The 17,360-nt window shown below is 55.4% G+C and overlaps 2 protein-coding genes across 2 annotated transcripts in view; one reads left to right on the top strand and one right to left on the bottom strand.

Annotated features, from left to right (window-relative positions):
• The window catches only part of P2RX3 (purinergic receptor P2X 3), a gene marked incomplete at both ends in the record, with an annotated part of 29,536 nt that extends 26,516 nt beyond the window's left edge, over positions 1 to 3,020 (bottom strand). The window contains one exon of the mRNA XM_080696007.1: positions 2,902 to 3,020. Coding sequence (XP_080552133.1) covers positions 2,902 to 3,020 — 119 coding nt within the window. The remainder of the gene's footprint in view (positions 1 to 2,901) is intronic.
• A 2,849-nt stretch (positions 3,021 to 5,869) lies between these two features.
• SSRP1 (structure specific recognition protein 1) lies at positions 5,870 to 14,570 on the top strand (the record flags this gene model as incomplete). The annotated part of the gene is made up of 16 exons (XM_080712228.1): positions 5,870 to 5,923; positions 6,341 to 6,526; positions 7,640 to 7,745; positions 8,025 to 8,215; positions 8,324 to 8,554; positions 8,704 to 8,807; positions 8,909 to 9,037; positions 9,274 to 9,495; positions 10,222 to 10,294; positions 10,715 to 10,853; positions 10,975 to 11,020; positions 12,524 to 12,653; positions 13,170 to 13,340; positions 13,520 to 13,608; positions 14,151 to 14,337; positions 14,499 to 14,570. 16 exons carry the CDS (start codon positions 5,870 to 5,872, stop codon positions 14,568 to 14,570), a joined length of 2,130 nt encoding a protein of 709 aa, XP_080568354.1.
• Between the last annotated feature and the right edge of the window lie 2,790 nt (positions 14,571 to 17,360).

The following is a 17,360-nucleotide window of genomic DNA, read 5'->3' as shown; positions in this document are numbered from 1 at the left end:
AGGAACCCCAGTACCACACACAAAAAAAAGGTGCTAAGAGAAGGTGTGTGTTGCTGTGAACACATACGAGGACTAGCTCCCTCCTGCTACACATGCTGTAGGTAAGACTGTGCGTCCCGTCTACCTGGCAGGGGTAACAGGAAAAAGATTCAAGCCATGGCTCCCCGTGGATGCCGCGGCATTACAAGTCCTTCCGAATTGTACCCAGTCTCGGCACCTCCATCTCTCTCCATCTGACTGCATCCCCTCCCACGTGCGATCCTGCACGCCCTCCTACTCGCACGGTCCCCAAGCACCTCAGCCAGGGCCATCTTCCCACCGTGGACCTCAGCAGCACAGCTGTCTCTCTCAGTCTCAATCACACAGGAGCGAGTGATCACACACACACACACACACACACACACACACACACACACACACCCCACAGCAACTTTCCCACCCCTGTTTATTACTCTCCTCTAAAAATGCAAGCTCTCTGCAGGTGTCTTAGGTCTGGTCTCGGTCCTGTTCCTGCATCTCACGCCCGCTGCCCTCGCCGTTGCTTCCTTGGCTCTAGTTGCCAACGTCTTTTCCTTCTCCCCTTTGCCAGTCTCTTTCCCTTTGCAGAGGAAGTTCCCTGCCTTAGGCCCTCCTCCTTCCCTTCTTTCTCCAGGTTGCTCCTATCCATCCTTCAGATCTTGGCTTGGATGTGGCATCTCTGGAAAAACGTCCCCTGATGAAGTCAGACACCCCTCAGGAGTGGCTCTCCCGGCGTCGTGACCTCCCAGCCACAGCTGAACTTGTACCTTTGTTTGTGGGGACGACTGGCTTAAGGCCCATCTCGTTCCTTGTATTCTAAAGTTCACAAGTGTGAGACTTAACAGTATTAAGACTCTGCTTTTATCCACCATTCTATCCTCAATGCATAACACCTGGTACGAAGAGACATTCATATATTTTTGCTAAATTAACGACAACAGATTCTCGGAGTCCCGGTAGTGCATGGGTTCATGGGCACAGAGATGGCTCGGGCCAGGGGGCTGGACCAAGTTTGGCGCTGATGTAACTGCACGGCACGGTTCTCTGGGGAGCTGTCAGGCTGGGAGATGGATGGGGTTGGATATTAGGATGCCAAAAAGCCTCTCATGCTCCCTTCAGAAGGTTGGGCTCTCTCTAATCATGATGAGGGAGAGACAGGAGCGCTGGGGGGCCAAGTGGGCTGGTCCCGGGGGCCGGCTGTCTCCATCTTCCATCAGTCTCCTGTCTGGAGCCAATGGAGCCAGTCCAGGCTGGGAATGTGCTGAGACAGCTCTTGTACTCACCTGGACCAACACACCATCTCGTGGCTGTAAACAATCATGGTGTTATAAATATACATGAACAAGGAATATTCAAAACCAACCCTGAGCAGGGTGCGGTGGCATACACACCTATATATAATCCCAGCATTTGAGAGGCTGAGGCAGGAAGATTAGATTTGAGGACAGCCTCAGCAACTTAGCAAGACTCTCGGCAAATTAGTGAGACCCCGTTTCAAAGACAAAGAAATAAAATGGGCCGGAGTGTAGCTCAGAGGTAGAATGCCCCTGGGTTCAATCCAAACATCATCTCTCATAAAACCTCAATATTGAAAAGGAACTTCAAGGCTATTTAATCCTACCCCAAAGTTTGAATCTCTTCTTTGATATCCCCATAGGGAGCACTGGATATATAGCCGTGTTACAGCATCAGCATACCAAAGCCCACTGGCTCGTGTCGAATACATGAGGCAAAAATCGCTTAAGGAATCACGCCTGCCCGCTCTTGACTCCGACCTTTCATGCAAACAGGCAGGATTGTACACAGCTCCGGCTCACATTTGCACATAGGATGGTTTCTTTGACCCTGTTTCAATTAACGCGTGACCTAGCCAGTGTCTTGCAGTCTCTCCCGGACCCTTTGTCTCAGGGAACACCGGAGAACAGAGACCACACACCAGGAAGGAAAACCATCAGGGTTTCTGTAGGAATGACCACAAGACGAACAGAACTTGCATTTCCCCAGCCATTGTCTGCTCTGTGGCTCTTTGTTTCCGTGTGTGTAGAGATGTGTGCCTCCAAGAGCCGGGGGTTGCCGGGGTGTTTGGATCTTGTGAGCTGGCAAAAAACTCCCAGGATGAGTTGTATGCGCAGAGTCAGGGAGAGGTAGGGACTTAGGCTTTCTGATAAAGGGCAGCCTTTCTAGGTTCTTGGGGAGACGCCGATGCTACATTCAGAAAAGCTACTGTCCTCCTCAGCAACTCTCCTGAGTGTTATTAGTGTCCACGTCTCTCTCCACCCCAAGGGGAAGTTCCCTCCATTGTCAGCCGCTCCAAGAGCCAAAGCTTCTTGCCTGTCCAGCCTCTCTCAACATCCCACCCAGGTCGCGAGGCAACGGCTCATTGTAAGTCAAATGCAGCGCCCTCCTTCTCTCCCCAGCCAGCCCTCCTTCTCATCCCGCATCAACGTGATCAACCCGCCACCCTTCCCTTGGGTTCAGCGCCTTCCCTGCCAATTTCTGTGCTTCCTGGTCTTTCTAAGACTCCCGGAGTTGACCGAGGGGAATGGGAAGGTGCGGGGAGGGGTCTGTCTCTTGTCTGGCTGGGTAGACGAGAAAGAGTGGAGAAATGATGGAGAGTCATGTCAGAGCACAGTCCCTGATCCTTGGTGCATGTATATAGACACCACTCTCCAACTCTGGAGGACCTAAGGGGGTGGGGAAGAATCCAAGTGGGGACCAGATCCCGGGAAGCTAGTTGTTAGGACCTGGCTCTCCAGGAGAAAGTGTTTCCTGTAAGAGAGGAGAAGCTCGGGGAGCTGGAGGGCAGCACTGGGGAAGGAGGGGCAGGCAGGACACCAGGCAGCCCTCCGTCCTGTCCCAGGGCCGGAAGGGCCACAGACTCACCCCACGAAGTAGGAGATGATCAGAAGCTGCACCGCGCGGTTGATGATCCCAATGGTCCAGCTCTTCACGACCACCGACTTGGTGGTCTCATAGGTGAAGAAGTCAGATATGCAATTCATGCTGACAGAGAGCTCGGGGGTCACTCTAAGGGGGCTTGACAGATGGCGGCCTCAGGGGAGTGAGGTCCACAGGACAGGGAGACAGCGATCAAGACCTGGAGGGGCCAGCCTCGAGGGGCTCGAGGGATGGAGCCTGTACCTTTAAGCCAGGCACCCTAGGCCAGTGCCTAGGTTCTCTCTATTCTTGACACTCTGGCAGCCAAGAGTCCAGGGCCAGGGCGGGGGGCACCCCTTTTTATTCGTCTCCACCCCACTCCCCTGTGATGTCACGGCAGGGGTGGGGTCTCCAATCCTGGGCTCCTGATTGCCTGGGAGGCAGCTGGCGAGGGCCCTCTGGGACTCATGTTTTATCTGCACTCTGTCTAGTGTTTCTATTTGGTTCTCTTAGGCTGCATCCTCCTCACAGCTCACAAGCTGCTTTATCTCTCCCTAAAGCCCCTTGCAACGCCCCACCCCCGGCCACCTAATAGCCGGCCTGAGCTGAGCACCCCATCACTCCTGAGTCCCCCAAATTCCTCCCAATTCTGCAGCCACTCCTGCCCTTCTTGAGTTGCCTCCAACAGCAGGAGCCAGGGCGAGAGGGGCCCTTGAACACTCTGAGGGGGTCTCCCGGGAGGTGATGAGTAGAGAGTCATCTATTTCTAACTCCAGTTGAAACTGTACCTGGGGCATAGCAGTTACTGTGTTTTTTTCTTTTTTCACTCTCTGGTTAGCGGTCCAAACCATTTGTTAAGATTATGTGCTCCTGGAAGGCTGGGGCTGTTTTCATCATGCTCACCAGGATTCCTTAAATTGCAGTAGTGTGCTAGATTAATAACAGGCCCTCAATATGCAGGTACTAAATCCAGTGGAATTTATATTGCGAGGCAATAGCACCATCACTGCTGGCACCAGCACCATGTAACCCAGAGGTTAAAGTCGTGAGCTTAGGGGGCGACATGGTGCCGTCTCCTATCACAGGTCTGAGTTAGCAAACTGGTGTTAGGGATGAGAAGGGAAATCATGACTTTAGTCGGTCTTTTGTTTATTTGTTTGTTTGTTTTGTGGTGTTGGGGATTGAACCCAGAGGCATTCTACCTCTGAGCTACACCCCAACATTATTTTTTTTGAAACAGGGTCTCCATAGTTTGCTAAATCTTACCTCAAACCTGCGATCCTTTTGTCTCAACCTCCCAAGTGCTGGGATTACAAACATGCGCCACCATGCCTGGCTTATTGTGTCTTTATACAGATATTATCAATCACTCTGAACATAGCGCCACTGACTGACGGAAGAGAACCACATTGCTCTTATGGGGATCTGGGTTCTAGTATCTAGCTTTGGGGTCAACTGATTGAGACCCTGGGCGATGCCTCTTTGGAACACACCCACAAAAAGAGGTAGGAGTAAACATCTCTTCCAGGCCTGACCTTCTCTGATTTTGCAAGATGCTTCCTGGGACTACAGGGGTGAGTGGGGCGGGTGGGGTGGGGGGGTGTGTTCCAGGCCGTGGTGGCAAATCGGTTCTGGATCCAAGGTGAATCCCACTTGAACTTGATGTGGCCATTCTCCAACCTCTTCCGGGGAACCCATAAACCGCGGTTAAGGGTGGGAAGATGCTGAACGCTGAGTGTGGACAGGGAACTTATTGCCAATAGGATTCAATTCCGCTCGACAGGAATAAGCCCTGTGTCGGTCTTATTTCACTTAACATGGAGAACAGTTGAGTCACAGACACCAACACCCGCATTCTCTTCGCAGCCAGTAGGAGCGGCATTTCTCCCCATAATTACATATTTTCCTTCTGGTCCTACAGACTACTTTCCACGCCACAAAAACTATTTTGCAGGAGGGAGGGGCACGTCTCATTCCAATGCACACAGCCCCGTAGAAAGTCCAATAAAGCTGCATGACCTCCCTTGAGCGCCTAGTCTCCGCCTGAAGAAGTGCCTGCGAGTAGGTTCCTAGAGAGCCCCAGGCGCCCCCATTTCCTGGCCAGCGATCCCCTCGCGTGCGGAAGGTCCCCGCGCCCTCAGGTGGTCCAGAGGCGCCGACGCTCTAGGCGACGGTCGTCTCGGTGGGCTCGGCTCGAGTCTCTCTAGCCGGCCGCTCCTCTCTATGACCCGTGCGCGACTTCCGGTGGCGGGACGCGGGGCGGCGCACGCGGGAAAAGCTTCCCCAGCGTACCCCCACCCCCGTCCCCGCCCCTCCCCCGCGGGCCCCATCGCGCCCACCGCCCGCGCCCGGGCCGTCGCGAGGCTGCAGCTGCAAGAGGTGGGTGGTCGCCGTCCCCGGGCCCCTGGAGGGCGCGGGCCCCGCTCCCCCGCAGGAAGCGGGAGATGGACCGTTCCGCGTTTAAATCCGCGGGCAGCGGGCGAATCCATTTTAGGGAGAGGGGAGAACCGCGGGCAAGGGCCGCAGAGTGGTGGGAGCGCTGGGAGGGAAACCCTGCACTCTCAGCCGAGTTGGGGTGCGGGCTGGGAGCAGGCCGGGGGCCCCCGCCGCTCGTTGCCATGGCTCCCGGTGGAGCGCTCCGAGCGGGGTGTAAGCTTCAGGGTGCCAGGCCCGGTTCTCCAGCCTGGCAGGTCTGGGCCTGGACCCCGGAGCACTGCAGTTCCCGCCTGTAGGTTCCAGGCAGAGGAGATTCGGAGACATCCCGGGCTCAGCCGGAGTTGTCACCTGGCTCCATCTGTGAGCCGACTGAGGTGGTTGGTGTCTTTCATGCTTGTCCGTCTCCCTCCTGAATTCAGATTCTCAACCTGCTGAGCATCTGCACACCTGCCCGGGAGTTGGGGCCCAGCACCCAGTTTACTTGGTTTCCCTTGTGCAGCCCAGGGCTCTGTGCCCAGGCCACCACGGGCACACCGACATGGCAGAGACACTGGAGTTCAACGACATCTACCAGGAGGTGAAAGGCTCCATGGTGAGAACACAGGTGGAGAAAGGGAAAGAGGGCAGAGTAGTTTCTCTCTGATGATGTTACTACTTTGGAAAAGGAAGACTTACAATGCTGTGTGTACGGTGTTTTCCCCAACACAAGGCAGTACTGAGAATCCAAAGAGCTACAGGGTCTTGGAATTTGAAGGGACTGGATATGCTGTTCTCCCACTTCCCTGTGTTTCATATTGGGAAGCTGAGGACTTAAAAGGGTTCTGGATGCCAGAGTTCGGTTTAGAGTCCAGACTTTACTGGCCACTTGGCTCTTCCTGTTGGTCCTCCCCATTTTAGCTGTTGCTTCTGCACTGGCCTCCTCGCGGCCAAAATGTGTGTGGGGTAGAACCAGGGCTCAGTACGCACCACGTGAGCTGTCCTCCTGAGCCTGAGTCTCCTCTTCCGACAGAATGATGGTCGGCTAAGGTTGAGCCGCCAGGGTATCATCTTCAAGAACAGCAAGACTGGCAAAGTGGACAACATCCAGGCCGGGGAGTTGACGGAAGGCATCTGGCGCCGGGTAGCTCTGGGCCATGGACTTAAACTCCTCACAAAGAATGGCCACGTGTACAAGTACGATGGCTTTCGAGAATCGGTGAGACATCTTGATGCCATCATCACCCCCTCCCTGTTTACTGTGCCATCTTGTTCCGTTTTGGTCGTCTGGGGAGAGTTGGGGTTTCTTCCTCTGATAACCGTAAGCATGTCATTGCTGGTGTGAGCTCTGTAGAGCAGGGCTGTGAGGCCATTGGACAATCAGTGCTTTGCTCTGAGTGTCAAAGTGTTGTGAGTTTCCTCATGCCTCGACCCAAGATTTTCTCCTCTCTTAATATAGGTGGTTTCTGCTTGTTGCTTTTAATCCAGGTTCAGAATCTTAGCTTGATGCTCTAGTCTGGGTTTTGTTTTTCCACTTTGAACTGCTTGAGTTAAAGACTGCTTGGTTTTAATTTCTACTTTAATTAAAACAATAGCTACCCAAAGTTTAAATGGTCAGCGCTACGAGGCCCACTTCCAGGAATATCAGTTCCTTACCTTACTTCTCTGCTAGCCTGAGGTCCAGGTCCCTGAGGTTCAGAAGCAGCCTCTTTCAGTAACACTTTATTAGTTTTTTTTTTTTTTTTTTTTTTGTACTAGAGACTGAACCCGGAGGTATTCTAACTCTGAGCTATATCGTCAGTCCTTTCTATTTATTTATTTATTTATTTATTTATTTATTTATTTATTTATTTATTGGTGCTGGGGATGGAACTTAGGAACATTCTACCTCTGAGCTACATCCCCACCCTATTACTGTTTTTCATTTTGCAACAGGGTCTCACTGAGTTAAAAAGGGCCTCGCTAAGTAGCTGAGGCTGTCCACGAACTGCGATCCTTCTGTCTCAGCCTCCCAAATGCTGGGATGACAAGTGTGCGCCGCCACATCCAGCTTATTTTTGTTATTTTGAAGTAGGGTCTTGCAAGTTTCTGGGGCTTTCGTGGAACTTGTGATCCTGTTGTCTCAGCCTCTCAGTATCGGGATTACAGGCATGTGCAGCTGTGCCTGGCTTGGTAACCTTTCAAATGTTAGAGCTGAGATGCACATTCATTGTGGCTTTCTGATCAAAGGTATATAGGTTAATTTTCCTGGAACAGATAATCCTGGGATTTTAAAATTGTGTTAAGGCCACCAGGGCTTACTGACATTGCACTTTCTCCCCTCCACCCACAGGAGTTTGAGAAACTCTCTGATTTCTTCAAAACTCACTATCGCCTCGAGCTAATGGAGAAGGACCTGTGTGTGAAGGGCTGGAACTGGGGGACAGTAAAGTTTGGTGGTGAGTCTTGAGGAAGATTGAGGTTTGGGGGAGGAGGTGGCATGATTGGTCTCAGCCTTTTACTTGACTTCTCTCTTCCCTCTGCACCGTCTCTGATTTCCTTTCAGCTCCTCATCTACGTGTTCAACACGTAGATGAGACCAGGCACTGTCTTTGGGATACAGTGAGAACTAAATAGCCTCAGTATCCTGTCTCCGCGGAACATCCCCTTTTGTGGGAACACCGCTTTTGTAGACTGAAGCGGAGGAGTTTGTGGTTTGATAAACTTTCTCCTCACAGGGCAGTTGCTTTCCTTTGACATTGGTGACCAGCCAGTCTTTGAGATACCCCTCAGCAACGTGTCCCAGTGTACCACTGGCAAGAATGAGGTGACGCTGGAATTCCACCAGAATGATGACGCAGAGGTCTCGCTCATGGAGGTGCGCTTCTACGTCCCTCCCACCCAGGAGGATGGCGTGGACCCCGTTGAGGTGAGGCCTTCCCTGATTGCCTTGGGAGCACCTGATGCTGAGCAAGCCATGCCTGGCTGGGTTGGGAGCAGGGGCCTGCTGCCTGAGTGCCAGGGTGTGGTTTTGCAGGCCTTTGCCCAGAATGTGCTGTCAAAGGCAGATGTGATCCAGGCCACTGGAGATGCCATCTGCATCTTCCGGGAGCTGCAGTGTCTCACTCCCCGCGGGCGATACGACATTCGGATCTACCCTACCTTTCTGCACTTGCACGGCAAGACCTTTGATTACAAGATTCCCTACACCACAGTACTACGTCTCTTTCTGCTGCCCCACAAGGACCAACGCCAGATGTTCTTTGTGGTAAGCAGAAAGCTCTGGGGTAGATGAGCCTGATTTTTGTCTGAGTTGTTGGTAGACAGATCACGCTGATGTTCAGAGTTCTGCATTGTGTAACTGCAAGTCCCCTCGAGCATCGGCCGGTTGCTTAAGTCGTCCACTCTTCTTACCAGATCAGCCTGGATCCCCCCATCAAGCAGGGCCAAACCCGTTATCACTTCCTGATCCTCCTCTTCTCCAAGGACGAGGACATCTCCTTGACGCTCAACATGAACGAGTGAGTGTCTGCCAGGACCCGCTTCTTGCCACCACCTGGGCAGGAGACAGGTTGCACTGAAAAGCAGTAGTGCTTATGCCCTTATCTTGCCCTTCCTCTAGGGAGGAGGTGGAGAAGCGCTTTGAGGGGCGGCTCACCAAGAACATGTCAGGATCCCTCTACGAGATGGTCAGTCGGGTCATGAAGGCGCTCGTGAACCGCAAGATCACAGTCCCAGGCAACTTCCAAGGGTGAGAATGAAGGCCCGAGCTCCCGGCTTGCCTGGCATGGGGATGGGGAATGCTGTGTGTTCTTGACAAAGCGCTTCTGTGAAGGGGGTACAGCCTGTCAGGGCCCCAAGCAAGACCATGTTGCTGCCTGTGTTGGAGGCCTGGTGAGATTTGCTCAGTTGAGGGCCCGAGTCCTGCTGCTGGAGCCCTTGGCTCGGCTGAGGTTGGTGCTGACCAGGCTCCCCGTCCCCTCTCAGGCACTCTGGGGCCCAGTGCATCACCTGCTCTTACAAGGCGAGCTCAGGACTGCTCTACCCGCTAGAGCGGGGCTTCATCTACGTCCATAAGCCACCCGTGCACATCCGCTTTGATGAGATATCCTTTGTCAACTTTGCCCGTGGAACCACCACCACGCGCTCCTTTGACTTTGAGATTGAGACCAAGCAGGGCACGCAGTACACCTTCAGCAGCATCGAGAGGTGAGTGTCCCCCGGTTACTTCCTGGGTGTCCTGGGCCTGACCAGACATGGCCTGGGCCCTCTTCAGGCCCAGGACTGGGTTTCTAAACTTTGAGCAGAGTTTTTCTTTTGCTTCCCTGGGATTTGTTCCTTTGAGTACTCAGACTTTGGAAGCCTCTCTGTTGCTTTCTTTCTGTTCTGAGAGAAGTTATTTTCCATATGATGAAAGCTGTGTGTGTTTGGTCCGAGCCCTTTTCTCCTCCACTCCCCCCACGGTGGAAATGCTATCTCGTTCTTTCCTGGAATGAGCTCTGTGCCCGGGAACACAGCAGCTAATGTTTATTGAGTGCTCACTGTGGGCCAAACATTTTACAAATGTCTCCATGTTAGTTCTCATATAACAACCCTGTGAGGTATGAAATACAGGCCGGTGAAGAGGTGAGATCATCCCCTTCCCTAGCACTTGCCCCGCTCCAAGTGCTGGTGTTGGTAGCTAGCCGATCTCTCCCCTGATCTCTCCCTGCCTCCTTCCCTAGCACTCCCTAGGCTGTGTGTAGGTTGCCCTCTCAGCACCGATGTCTGACCTTCCTCACTGCTGTCTTTTGGGGTTCTCTGAGCTGCCAGGTGGCTGGTGTGGTCAGGTGCGCCAGCCCCTCCACCTGCCCTGGCCCCTGGTGTCTGAGCATCGTTTAGGCACCGTTGAGGTGGTCCTCACCATCTGGTGACACTGTGCGTCTCCCCTCACAGGGAGGAGTATGGAAAGCTGTTTGATTTTGTCAATGCAAAAAAGCTCAACATCAAGAACCGAGGATTGAAAGAGGTATTTGAGTGTGGGAAGGATGAGCATCTCCTGTTCATTCTGTATGGGAGAAAGGAGCAGAGATTTCCTGGCTTCTCTTTCACTCTCTCTTCTCTTCTTACCCTTATAGAAAAAAGAGGTGCGTGTGACCCTTTCCCCCTCCTGGTGCAGGTTTTCTCTGCATGGCCCTAGACCAGTCTACGCAGCCAGCCCTTCAGGCGCTCTCTGTGGGCCGGCAGAGGGAGGGAGGGGCTTGGACTAACCCAGCCTGGCAGGAAGCACCCGGGCGCAGGCCCGCACATGGGCTGTGTGTGGATGGTCCAGCCCCAGGGTCTTCTGGGAGCTGCCGCTCTGATTTCACAGGCATGGGGAGTGCGCTGGAGTGTGTGCAAGGGTTCTGGCTTGCAGGCGGGGCCCTCACCCCATCTCCTCCCTGGCCAGGGCATGAACCCGAGCTACGACGAATATGCGGACTCTGACGAAGACCAGCACGATGCCTACTTGGAGAGGATGAAGGAGGAGGGCAAGATCCGGGAGGAGAATGCCAACGACAGCAGCGACGACTCGGGCGAGGAGACCGGTGGGTGGCTCAGTGCTGGGCCCGGGGTGGGGCAGTCGGACTGTGGCCCGAGCTGGGAGGCTTGGGCGAGGGGTGGGATTTCCACTGGGGCAGATGCTCATGCATCCGTGTTCTCTTTCAGACGAGTCCTTCAACCCAGGTGAAGAGGAGGAAGACGTGGCAGAGGAGTGAGTTTTGATTGTACCTCGTGGGGGTGAGACGGTGGCCCATAAGCTTAAGGGGCCAGATTTCTGGGCATTTCTAATGTCTCAGCATTGGCCACTGACCCAGGGTGGAAAAGTGACCTCCACATATGAGAAAGGCTCTTAGCGCATTAAGGACTTCACTGGCGCACAGCACATTGTAAAGCCGTAAGAGTGGTGGGGTGAGAATGGGAATGCGCCGGAGCTTGCCCGCGGCTGGAGCCCTTGGAGTCACTGGGCCTTGCCGCCCTCATCTTAAGTGGCAGGAGTACTCCCGTGCAAAATTGGTCAAGACTTCTGGTCGCCAGTGTTAAAGTGTAATGCCATCGGACTAGCATAAAAGGGATTTTCCTAGGTCCACGTAACTGGAGAGTCCAGGGATATAATTGGCTTCAGGCAGTGTTGGATCTAGGTACTCAAAAGTTGAACAGAATCTGTTTCTTCCGATTTATTTCTTGGCATCAGGAGCAAACCGAGGGGTCGTGTATGCTAAGTGAGTGTTCTACCACTGAACGACACCTCCAGCCTTTTGGCTGCCCTTGAACTTGCAGTCCTCCTGCCTCAGCTGCCGAGTAGCTGGGATCACAGGCATGTGCCACCATGCCTGGCGGATCTCTTTATTTTTAGGCAGGTTTGCCCCCATGTGGTACCAGATGACTCTAAGAAATCTGGGCACAGTCAATTCCAGAGTTGCCTCTTCTTTAGTGAACAGCAAAGTGAGTGGTGTGGCCCCCCGCCCTTCCCTGAGCCTGGGCTGTCAGGACGTGCAGGCCTTTGATGGGCCCAGAGGGCCTGTGGCTGGACGAGCCCTCTTGCGTGACGGCAGGGTAGTTTCCAACATGAGATTGGGACTTTTAATGCAGGAGAGCAAATGAATGTTAGGTAGAAACAGCCAAACCAATCAAGAACAGCCTTCAGGGGTCCACTCGCCCTCCACCTGCTTCTGAAGGTGAGCGAGCCAGCGCTGGTGCCTTGAAAACTCTCGAGCAGCAAGCAGGTGTCAGGTGTCTGCGGAGCGGCGGCGGAGAGCGTAGGACCGTCAAGCATGTGTGCGTGTGCTGGCTGGACTGAAGTTGAGTGTCCCCAGTGTCCCCTTTTGGTGCAGTTTCTTTATCAGGAGAGATCACTGGGTAAATAGAGATGATTAACCAACAGGAGTGGTGAGGTGTACTTGGCAGGTTCCAGGCAAGACAGTGCTTCTGAGCATTGGCATGGGAATGGAATAGAACCTGAATTAGGCCTCAGCCAAGACAGGAGCTGGAGCCCGTTGCTTCATTTGCTTTTTACTGATGGATTCCACAAATAACCTGCCGCTGTGCTGGCCTGGAGGGGGTGGTCGAAGACGTGGGGTGGGGTTGGCGGTGGGGCCTGTCCTCTGGTCTTTCTCCCTTGCCCCATTCTGGGCAGGTGTCTTTGGATTCCTTTTTCTCCCCTGTGAGATCTCCGGGTCCTGTCCTCCCTTCTTGAGTCTACGCCCTTCTCTGGCAGGTTTGACAGTAACGCCTCTGCCAGCTCCTCCAGTAATGAGGGTGATAGTGACCGGGATGAGAAGAAGCGGAAGCAGCTCAAAAGGGCCAAGATGGCCAAGGATCGCAAGAGCCGCAAGAAGCCTGTGGAGGTGTGGGCTCTGCTTAGGTGGATGTGTGTGCGCGCCTGCTCTTTCTACCCCCCGTCTCCTACCAATCCTCCTGGGGCTGCTGTTTATAGCCAGTGATCATGACCTTGAGGGGGCTTTTTTTTATTTTTTCATGGTACTAGAGCTTGAATCCAGAGGCATTCTACCTATGAAATGTACTCTTAGCCCTTTTTATTTATTTTGTAATGGTCTAAGTTGCTGAGGATGGCCTTGAACTTGTGATCCTCCTGTCTCAGCCTCCCAAGTGCTGTGATTATGGGCTTGTGCCACCATGTCTGGCTGTAGGGGTCTCTTCTTAAAAAATTTTCTCTCTGTTCTGGAAGATCTGAATTGGGAGACAGGCTGCCCTGTCCCAGGGCCTCAGTAGGTTTCAGTCTAGCCTGATAGCATTTAGTCCTTCCTCCATTTCCTCTCAAGCTTGGTGATCCAGGTACTTGCTTTGGGAGATGGTGGGATGGCTGGGAAACAGCTGATGCATTTGTGTTCTCTCTTATGTAGATGAAGAAGGGCAAAGACCCCAACGCCCCCAAGAGGCCCATGTCGGCATACATGCTGTGGCTCAACGCCAGCCGAGAGAAGATCAAGTCAGACCACCCTGGCATCAGTATTACAGATCTTTCCAAGAAGGCAGGCGAGATCTGGAAGGGAATGTCCAAAGAGAAGAAAGAGGTGAGGACCTGCAGAGAGGCGGCTGGCAGATTGCCGGGGCCGCCGAGCTAGGGCTTTCTTGGGGTGACGAGTCTCGCCGCTGATAGAGGGCAGGGTGAGCCAGGGGAGGATGAGCCTGTGTAGATTTTGCCTGCATCAAGGAAGGTCTCAGCTTTCACTCCGGTATTTGTGTGTGACAGGAGTGGGACCGCAAGGCCGAGGATGCCAGGAGAGAGTATGAAAAAGCCATGAAAGAATACGAAGGCGGCCGGGGCGAGTCTTCCAAGAGGTGAGTGTCGGGAACTAAATGGCCCAGTGAAGAAAATCTGCCTTTTCAGCAGACTTTTCTTTGCCCCCTGCAGGTCAAAGATGAGAACTGGGGTGCTGAACTTAGTAGATATGCTTATGCTTTTGACTGCAGTAGGGCGGAGCTTCTCAAACCCGGGCAGGCCATTGCCCAAGTGTGGGTGATGTATAGGGAATTCAGATCGATGGAAGAAATGTGGCCTATTTTCTTGGAGGCTTAGTTTTATTTGAAGGCATGGAGGATTTAGAGAAATGATTATTGTGGAACTTCAGGCAAAATTCACATGCAGTTTTAAAGATAAAGCAAGAAATGCCAAGCCAGTTTTGCACAAGGGGCTGCTTCAGGCTGTGACCCCTGATAATTCTTCCGTGTGCACTTTTGGTACTCACCCTGACAAAGTGATCACAGTAGCGCTGCTCGGACCCGGGAAGAGCTCCTCAGTGCTGGGAGCCCTTTGGCCTCCATGATGGCGCCGGCAGCCTGAACTGCGAAGGCCCAGCTCCTTTTCCCCCTTGTTACAACAGGGACAAATCGAAGAAGAAGAAGAAAGTAAAAGTAAAGATGGAAAAGAAGTCCACGCCCTCCAGGGGCTCCTCATCCAAAGCGTCCTCACGGCAGCTAAGTGAGAGCTTCAAAAGCAAAGAGTTTGTGTCCAGCGACGAGAGCTCTTCCGGAGAGAACAAGAGCAAAAAGAAGAGGCGGCGGAGCGAGGTGCGGCGGGCTGCAGTGGGGCGGGCGTGTTTCTGTTGGTCCATGAGTTGCAGTCGGAGTGGATGGGCGGGTTTCTGAGGTTCTGATGGTGTAGGCGGAGGTAGGAATTAGGGGTCCCTTACCATCTACACCTTTCCACTCAAGAGACTTTTGGTTTTCAGGACTCTGAAGAGGAAGAGCTAGCCAGTACTCCTCCCAGCTCAGAGGACTCAGCATCAGGATCGGATGAATAGAAGGGAGGAAGACCCCTCTCGTCCACGCGCCCTGTCCCCCCTCAGGCTCCTGCCGCGTCCTGGTACCAGCGCCTCCTCACATGACACGTGGTCCTTGAGTCGTGCCACCTGAACAGGCTCTCCTGGTGGCATGCACTTGGCCAGGGCAGCGGCCGGAATCCTAACTGTGGCCTCAGACGGCCGAGGCAGGTGGCGCAGCTTCCGGGTCCTGGTCCTCCTTCCTGACCGACCTTGGGGATGCAGCTGCCCGGCCTGTTCAGGTTGCTGGCAGGGATCATGTGAGGTCAGGCCTGTAGCTCCTAACTGGGGCCTATTTCTACTTTTATTTTGTATTTCTGGTCTGTGAAATCAACATTTAATAAAGGGAACTGACTTTGGAAACCGTGTCTTTCTGCCTCCTTTCTCCCTGGCTTACCGCTCCCACTTGTCATGGTGTTTACCCTGTGCCCGGCCCTTGTGCCAGCCGGGACGTGGCTCCAGGCACATCCTGTTTTGTTCCCGGCTGCACCAGCGTTGGTTTTCACTTTCTTCTGCTGGGACTGCCACCTGAGAGCCCAGAAATGAGCGCTGATCTGATTAGGAAGTCTCACAGTTCCACTCCATTAGCCAAGCTGGGGGGAGGGGCCAGCACTTAGCATCCTCCGTAATCACCTGTGAGCCAAGGGTCTTCCAAGGCTTCAGATAATAAAATCAGGATCGACTCTCCTTCCCGGCGCAGCGGGGTGGCGGGGGGGGGGGAGTGGAAACCTGAGCCTGGGGAGTTGGGGAGGATGAGCGATATTTGTGTGGGGGGGAAGTGTGGGTGATGGGGTGCAGGGAAGGCCTGAGCATGTGTGAAGCTTTTGTTCTCAGGAAGGAGGGATACTTAATGTTAGGATCGGGAAGAACCTGTGTCTGAGAGCGAGCCCTAAAAGGAGATAAAGAGCCCTCATGAGAAAAGTGGAGCCGCCAGACTCGCCGACCGTGGCTCTAAAGCTGCACCACCCACGTGGGCTGGCCACGCTGCCGACGCTCCGGGACTCAGGTGGTGGTTCCAGGAAGCCTCTCCGGTCCGCCAACGTTACCTTCTTGCCGGCCGCCGCTCTATGGTGCCGCAATCTGTGCAGGCGGCGGCCCGAGGAAGCGCGGCCCTCGGCGGCCTCCTCTCTAGGCGGCCGTCTCGGTGGCTCTCGGTAAGTTGCGTCAGTTTCGCCCGCGTCGGAGCCGGGGACGGACCCCTCATTTGCAAGGATCATGAATAATTGAGTACTGGGCCGCCCCTGCCGGCCCTCGGCGGGACGCCTTCGGCGCGGGCCTCCCATCCCGCCCGGCGCCGGCTCATGAATATTCACGACGCGGGGCGGGGCCTGGGCGGCGGGGCGGGGCCGCGGGCTGGCTCGGCTCGGTCCGCGGTGACGGCGGCGGGCGGCGGCGGCGGGGACCGGCGTCGGGGCGCCGCGCCGAGCGGAGCGGGGTCCGGGTGCGCGTGAGTGCGCGGGGCCGGGAGGGGCGGGGCCCGGGGGGGCCGGGGAGGCGCGGGCGCTGGGCGGCGGGGACCTCGGGTGGTGCTGTGGGTGCGCGTGCTGGGGGGGTCGCCAGGAAAGTTTGCAGGGGCCGGGGGCGCTGGGGACGCGGGGCTCGGGAGCTGGCGCGTGCGCGCGGGGGCGGAGGGCGCACGGTCCGGAGCTCGTGCTGCCGGAGCCAGAAGAAAGGGGGGAGGGGGCGAGGGCCGGGGCGGGGCCGGGGGCGGGCAGAGCTGCCAGCGGGACCCCGGCCCGCGCCAGCCCCCTCCCCCGGCTCCCTCGGCACGCCCCCAGCCGCTCCAGCCCGCCCCCACCCGGTCCGCGGCGCCAGTCCTCCGTCTGTTCACCGGCTGCTCCACGTCCCGCGCACAGCCCTCCGCCTCTGCCGCCGCCCCCTCCTCCTCCACCCCTTCTGCTCCTCCTCTTCGGCTGCCGCCGTCCTCCCTGTGTCCAGAGCTCCCCCCTGGGCCCCTCCAGACAGCCCCTGGCCCCGAGCTCTTCCGTCTTTCCGTTGGCCCTCCCTCTTCCAGCAGTTGCAAGCGCTCCTTCCCGGCCCCAGATCCGGCCCGAGATCCTCGGGTCGGTAGGGGCGACCCTCCCAGGCTGGGCCGAGGCCCTTCTGGGCGCCCGGCCGGGGTCGGGACTGCCCAGCCCTTCTGGCAGCCCTCGCTCTCGGGGGTCGTTGGCTCCACCGGACTCCCGGGGGTGGGGAGCGTTCAGAGCCGCTGCGATTCTGCAGTTTCTAGCCGCGGCCCTGGTCACCTGGGGCCCCGGCTTGGGGCATCTCAGCTTCTGTGGCCGCCTCCCCTATTGGGGACGCCGAGCCTGCCAGCCTCACTCACTACAGCCCCTCATACTGCAGAGGTGCCCATCAGGCCCCCAGGTGAGAGGGTTTTTCGGTTCGGGGCCAGTTCGTCTCCATTTTTAACCACGCACACCGTGTCCCTTGTAATCACGTTCAAGGACAAGGAAACAGCAGTGTATTTTCTAAATTTTATTTTTGATGTCCAGCGCCCCTCCCCCGCATACGCGCTTGGCCTGGCGCTGCTCGCCATTCACCCACCCACCCACAGCGGGCAGTGCTCTGTGGTAGTTGACTGATCACCGACTTGACAGCGCTGAGTTTCTCTGCTGTCTTCAGGCCTTTGAGACAAACTGGGACAGGGTCAGAGATAGAGGAGGGCAGTGTTCTGTAAAGATAGGGGACCACAGGTCCCTTTCTGGGATATGACTGCTGTCTTCCTGGACCACCAGGAGCGGGTGACTTGAAGGTTGTGACCGGTTGGAG

Source organism: Muscardinus avellanarius (assembly GCF_963383645.1).
Source record: "Muscardinus avellanarius genome assembly, chromosome: 1".
NCBI lineage: Eukaryota > Metazoa > Chordata > Mammalia > Rodentia > Gliridae > Muscardinus > Muscardinus avellanarius.
This window is presented reverse-complemented; position numbering and strand designations above follow the sequence as displayed.